Source organism: Ostrea edulis, chromosome 7 (assembly GCF_947568905.1).
Source record: "Ostrea edulis chromosome 7, xbOstEdul1.1, whole genome shotgun sequence".
Taxonomy (NCBI): domain Eukaryota; kingdom Metazoa; phylum Mollusca; class Bivalvia; order Ostreida; family Ostreidae; genus Ostrea; species Ostrea edulis.
In genome coordinates, this window is record NC_079170.1 from 66,649,535 (window position 1) to 66,655,876 (window position 6,342).

A 6,342-nucleotide genomic window follows, 5' to 3' on the forward strand; every position below is an offset into this window, starting at 1 on the left:
ACTCTTACGCACAGTGAGATGCAAAAGCATGAACGTAGACTTAATACAAAATTTATGTTGGTAAGGTAAATTAGGGTTTTTGAAAGTTCAGGTAGGTAGTGCGTCCCAATATACTGTCATGGATAATCCGATGAATCCATTTTTAGGGTTGGACAATAAAGTGGAAACCAACATACATTTTTTAGCCTTATCAAGACAAGTAGAAATGAAATCATGACTAACAATTGTTTATTGATATATAACAGTATTGTACAGTATATAATGTATATTTTTGGTAGTAAAAATCTAATCAAAATGTTTATGATTTACCAGGTACAAAATAATATAGCGGGGAAGGGGGGGGGGGGGTCATTTCTTGTTTGAAATAATATTATGGATATTTGTTATTATGCATGCTCACCTACAATACATGCCATGGTATGAAAATGAAACCATCTTTGGGGCAAAATGGTTGATGGTGCTGTGGAACGCCTCAATCTGGGAGGTCTGGAAGAGGGGGGGAAAGCTTCGGGATGTCCTTCTTCATCTGTTTGGAGAGTATCAGATCTGACATCTTCTCACTGGCTTTTGATCCTATCCAGAAAGAAGAAAACAAATTATTTTAAAAGCTAAAAACTTGTTTACTCAGTTGTAATATTACAAAGTGAATAGGTAGCTTTGCATCAATCCATAGAATATCTTTGTATTCTTTATCAATTGGAAGTATAAATCAAATGAGTAGAATATTTTACCTGCTTTCAACCACTTCTTCTTCTGCTCATTGCCTTCAAGGGTGCTGTGGGCACATGTTGGAAATAAAGTGTTGTGGCCGGTGTGGACATTGTGGATGTGGTTTTCGACTGACTCCCATTTGGCCCACATCACCTCTCCATTCCCATCTGGTGTGGAGGCCGCAACCCAGTACATGTGGTTGGTCAGACTCTTGCACCACTTGATCAGCTCTGCACCGTCTTTAAGCTTGGATGCTGCAACAATTTTCTTCTTAAGGCCTGAAATATTTTAATTAAAATGTGAAAAGATGTCTTGAATTTTTTTATATAAATGAACAAACAATAAAGCAGAGAATTTTAATTCCAGCTAAACCCCATTAAAAAAAAAACAAAAAAAAAAAAAAACAACTTCAGTTGCTATTTCAAATGTAGTTTGTTATCATACTTATGTCCTTTCTGTGTAATTTATTATTCCTAAGGGTTGTTTAAAATTGTTTTATACGTTATTAGGGCAATTATATCATTAATTATATCATTACAGTAGGCGCTATATATTAATAATAATAAATATGCATTTTAATTCTGACACTATGCATATTTTATTCACATGTATGTGCACATCGTAAAGCACTTTAGAGAACTAAATAAATGATGATAGGGCGCTATACAAATCTTTTGATTACAATTACAATCTTTATCTCCAACACAGGACAATTGAACAATACAAGTAAAACTGAATAAGTGAAAAACAATACCAAAATCAAATCAAATTCAATATGTTCCCAAACTTTGTTTGGGGAACATAATTAAATCAAATTCATTATCATAATGATAACTGTGGTATACCTTTAGCTACATGCCAGACATCATAATAATGCACAGTGTCGGGCAAGTTCTCTCTGATCCATTTCTGGATTTGGAGATGTCTGTCTGTGACGATGGTCCCAACTTGTAACTCATGGACTTGTAGCCATTGAATAGCCCGTTCCAGTCCCTTTTGTTCCATGCCATTGCTGTTCTTCACTTCATTGCTCTGTAAATCAAGATCAACTTTATGAATCAAATAACAATAAAAGAAGTGTGTTAAATTTGTAATAAGTACATTTTAACAAACTATTAAGAACTGAACTGCACAAAATATATGATACATAAACTTGAAATATAGGAATGTGATGCACTATTTCACTCTTACTTGAACTAGCTGTATGTCGATGACAATGCCTTCCTCTAAGTCAATGGTGCTGTATGAGCCATGCTTGGCAGAGTGACCAGGAGAATCAGCTCGACCATCCCCACCAATGACAAGGGGCTGTCCCTTCTGCTGACATCGTCTAACATACTCCATCTGTTGGCTGTTCCAAACACGGGCAATGGAAGGGAACAAAATGGAGGACTGATGGGTGGCGAAGGTTCTCTTTGAAATGGTGGCAACCCCCATACACTGCAGGACACGTAAAACCTTTGCTGCCAGGGCTCCAGAAAACAGGATACTGGCAGACAGGGCAAGGTTCCCAGCTGGTATGGTTCCAATGGATGGCTGACTGCAACACTGCCAGGAGTATCCACAAAACATACACTCCGTAACAATCCGGACCATGGTCCCAACTACCTGCTGCACATCTGCTCTGGCAAACCGATGGCACATCTTGCAGATCAAGTAGCTGAGATTCGCTCACAATGAACTTCCTTTCTTCTAAAGGGTTGTGTGGTACTTCACCCCTAAGATAAATAAAACACACGAGATATTCAATACTTTCATAGATATTCCATTCAAACCAATTTCTAGCTTCGTTTTCTAAAATTATATGTATATTAATTAATAAACTTAGAATATTTTAGAATATCAAATACTCTCATTGAAAATTTGAATTTGAAAGAATTAGACTAAACGTGTTCATGAGGAGAGGATATTGACCACAAAATTTAAAGCAAATATTTAACTACCAAAACTTTGCCCTAAATGTAATGGTAATTGCCCTGTCTCTATCAATAAATAACTAAACTCACTCCATATCAAGCCGTGATTCATCTGAACTGGAGCCTGATGGTTCATACATGGAGGCAGCTTCACTGTCACAAGGAGTAGCCATAGATTGGTCACTACTAGAGGAGTCATGTGTCAAAGCAGGTTTTTGTGCTGATTGCGAGTCTGGGATATCATCTCTCCCATTAAACTGCACTCCGATACTCCTCATTCTTGGTTGTAGCTCTGCTTGAACACCTTGATAAAAGACAGAGAGAATGAGTTTACTGTCTGTGACCTACACATTCTCTAACATTTTAATTGGTTTATAATCATAGATTTGCATGCATCTTTTAATTAAATAATCACCTCTTATTAATCATATTCATATTTTTTTAATGTACTGTATTATATTTGACAATATATTTATGAAAATTGCTGCTAAAAATTTAAACATAAAGATCCAGTTTAATAAATGGAAAACACACTCTATCAAAACAGAAACATACCTTTCTCTTTCAAATTTGCAGATACTTGCACTCTGACACTTCTTGCAAGAGGGCCTGTTGTCTGGCATGATGTGGGTTTTTTTTCTTCTTCATGTTGATTCTGATAAAAGAAAATATATTTCATGAGACGAGTGATAAGGCAGATGAATTACAATGTCTAATTGTCAACACACGCAAATAAACCTTAGTAAATACACCTCAACACAAACATCTTGCTTTGTCTGGGTTCTGTATTCATGGTGTCGAGATTGTAAGATCCCGAACCCGATCATAAATGCACACAATACCTAATCGAGTAATGGTACCAAATGTACATGAACTGATATGGGAAATATCAATTTAGTAAATAGTAGTGTTGTTCATTAAATCATATAGAGATCAACACATACTCATTTTAAAATACTGACTTTAACCCCTCTCCCCATCCCTTTAGTTATTACTTACACATGTAGCTGGATCTGGACCAGATGGACCCAGAGTGTCTGCGGCTACCATCATACATCCTGTATCCATGCCCTCATTTTCTCTTTCCTCAGTGGCTTGATCAGGACCAAGTAATTCAGTTAGAACCTAAAATATACAATACAAATGTTAGGAATCAATAGTAAATATACCATTAATTTGCCAAAGGAATATTACATGTATATATACTGAACATTTGCCAGAATGTACTTCATATTCCTAATTTTCCCACGATGTGTTGCAAGTCTAACTCTAATTATGGTTTTCAATTGTAATCATAATGTATATACTGCTTTAATGCTATATAGCAAAAAGGATGCCCCCAGTTTCTATTGGCCTGTATTTCAAGATTAATCATGGTAAAGATTATCTTGTAATGATATCTTTGATAGTTTGAAAATTGTATCAGTAAAGACAAACCCTGTTTCTTTCCCGTTTGGCTACAACTGAGCGCTCTGGGTTTGGGGACGACAAGAATACCTCGTTGAGGTTGTCCCGTTTTCTTTTGGGGTAGATGGACGGTACCGATCCTGCACACAAACGTCTCTTGACCGTCATACCAAACTCCCTCAGCAAGGAATACGGGGGTTCAAAGCAATCGGGGTTGAAATGTGCGGAACAAATCACGGTGTAATTGGACGGACCACTCCATTCAGCACGTGTAAGTTTTACGAAACGAGTCCACGCAGCACGCTGTCGCTCTTCCTTCGGGAAAACGTGCACGGAAACACTGTCTGATGGTCTATAGTTGCAGCCTGCAACAACACACGTACGTCCAGATACTTTAGCAGTCATTCTTCCACGATTACCTCCACGATATAAACAAACTCAGATTGCGCCAAACATGTGTTGTGACGTCACGTCCGGAATACCAGCAACAGCCTCGTTATAGATGTCGTAAAGGTGTGCATTCGAGCGAAGATCACTTTTTGACCTATATCTCGCTTACTAAACAGAAAATCAACGTAATTTTTCGACATATCGTTTTTATTTATTAAACTGCGTCAAAAAACATACACTTGTATTTTGACTTCATAGACACTTTAAGTCCGTTTTTGATAGACTCAGATCTGCCAATTTAACATTGAAGCCATCAAAATGCGAATGACTCCAGCAAAAAGTGTCCTTCCTATGCCATATTGTCTCTTGCAAAGGGATACAATGTGATCCCGGCAAAATTTATAGCATTCAGACTTGGCCTACTCCTACCAGTGTTTCAAAAGTCCGTAGTTTCTTGGGTCTTGTAGGATATTACAGGACGTTCATACCTGATTTTTCTACTACTGCAAGCCCCTTAACCTATCTTACTAGAAAAAGGTCACAATTTTGTTGGACCCCTGAATGTCAGACTGCATTTGAGAAACTTAAGAAACTACTGACCTCAGCTCCTATTTTGGCCTACCCAGACACCAACACAGAATTTATTCTTGACACAGGTGCAAATGAAAATGGAATCGGAGCTGTGTTGTCACAAGTTTAAAATGGTGAAGAAAGAGTTGTGGCCTATGCTAGTCGTACACTGAATAAACACCAAGTTAAATATTGTACAACTTACAAAGAGTTACTAGCTGTTATTACCTTTATAAAACAGTACAGACACTTTCTATGGGGTCGACACTTCACAGTCAGAACAGACCATGCCTCATTGGTATGGCTCTCAAGATTCAAGAACCCAAAAGGTATGTTGGCTAGATGGCTATCTGTTTTGGAAACGTATGATTTCAGTATAGAACACACACCTGGAAAGTATCATTGCAACGCAGACAGTTTGTCTCGCAGGCCAGCTGCTTATTGCAAGCGGGACGATTGCCAAGATTGCCATGTTGAGAAACTCAGTCACTACTAGTCATATAATTACAGCATAACATTCTACTTGTCATAGAATTACAACATAACACACTACTAATCATATAATTACAACATAACACACCACTAGTCAAATAATTACAATATACTACACTACTACTCATAAAGTTACAACATAACACACTACTAGGTATAGAATTATTATATAACACACCACTAGTTATAGAATTACAACTTAACACACTACTAGCTATACAATTACAATATACCATACTACTAGCTACAGAAATACAATATAACACAATACTAGTCATAGAATTACAACATACCACATTACTTGTCATAAAATTACAACATAACACAGTACTAGTCATAAAATTACAACATAACACACTACTAGTCATAGAATTACAACATAACATGCTACTAGTTATAGAATTACAACAAAACACACTAATAGTTTTAGAATTACAACATAACACACTACTAGTCATAGAATTACAACATACCACACTGCTAGCCATCGAATTACAAAATAACACACTACTAGTCATAGAACTACAAGATACAACACAACTAGTCATATAATTACAACATAACACACAACTTGATATAGAATTCCAACACAACACACTACTAGTTATAGAATTAGAAGATAACACACTACTAGTCATAGAATTACAACATACCACTCTACTAGATATAGAATTACAATATAACACAGTACTAGTAATAAAATAACAATGCACCACACTACCGGTCATAGAATTACAACATAACACACTACTAGTTATAGAATTATAACATAAGACACTACTACTTATAGAATTACAACGTAACAAACTACTAGTTATAGAATTATAATATACCACACTATTGGTCATAGAATTAC

At 36.4% G+C, this 6,342-nt stretch overlaps 3 protein-coding genes across 3 annotated transcripts; all 3 read right to left on the reverse strand.

The window, feature by feature from the left end:
- Positions 1-457: 457 nt before the first annotated feature.
- Positions 458-2,315, reverse strand: LOC130048433 (uncharacterized). The gene is made up of 4 exons (XM_056145141.1): positions 1,903-2,315; positions 1,557-1,743; positions 732-989; positions 458-573 (listed from the first exon to the last, which is right to left on the reverse strand). Exons 1-4 carry the CDS (start codon positions 2,305-2,307, stop codon positions 473-475), a joined length of 951 nt encoding a protein of 316 aa, XP_056001116.1. The 5' UTR covers positions 2,308-2,315; the 3' UTR covers positions 458-472.
- On the reverse strand, positions 2,316-3,402 carry LOC130048747 (uncharacterized). The gene is made up of 4 exons (XM_056145789.1): positions 3,183-3,402; positions 2,718-2,931; positions 2,361-2,429; positions 2,316-2,319 (listed from the first exon to the last, which is right to left on the reverse strand). Exons 1-4 carry the CDS (start codon positions 3,304-3,306, stop codon positions 2,316-2,318), a joined length of 411 nt encoding a protein of 136 aa, XP_056001764.1. The 5' UTR covers positions 3,307-3,402.
- A 209-nt stretch (positions 3,403-3,611) lies between these two features.
- Positions 3,612-4,439, reverse strand: LOC130048748 (THAP domain-containing protein 10-like). The gene is made up of 2 exons (XM_056145790.1): positions 4,065-4,439; positions 3,612-3,752 (listed from the first exon to the last, which is right to left on the reverse strand). The coding sequence occupies exons 1-2, from the start codon at positions 4,437-4,439 to the stop codon at positions 3,612-3,614; spliced, it is 516 nt and encodes a 171-aa protein (XP_056001765.1).
- Positions 4,440-6,342: the final 1,903 nt, after the last annotated feature.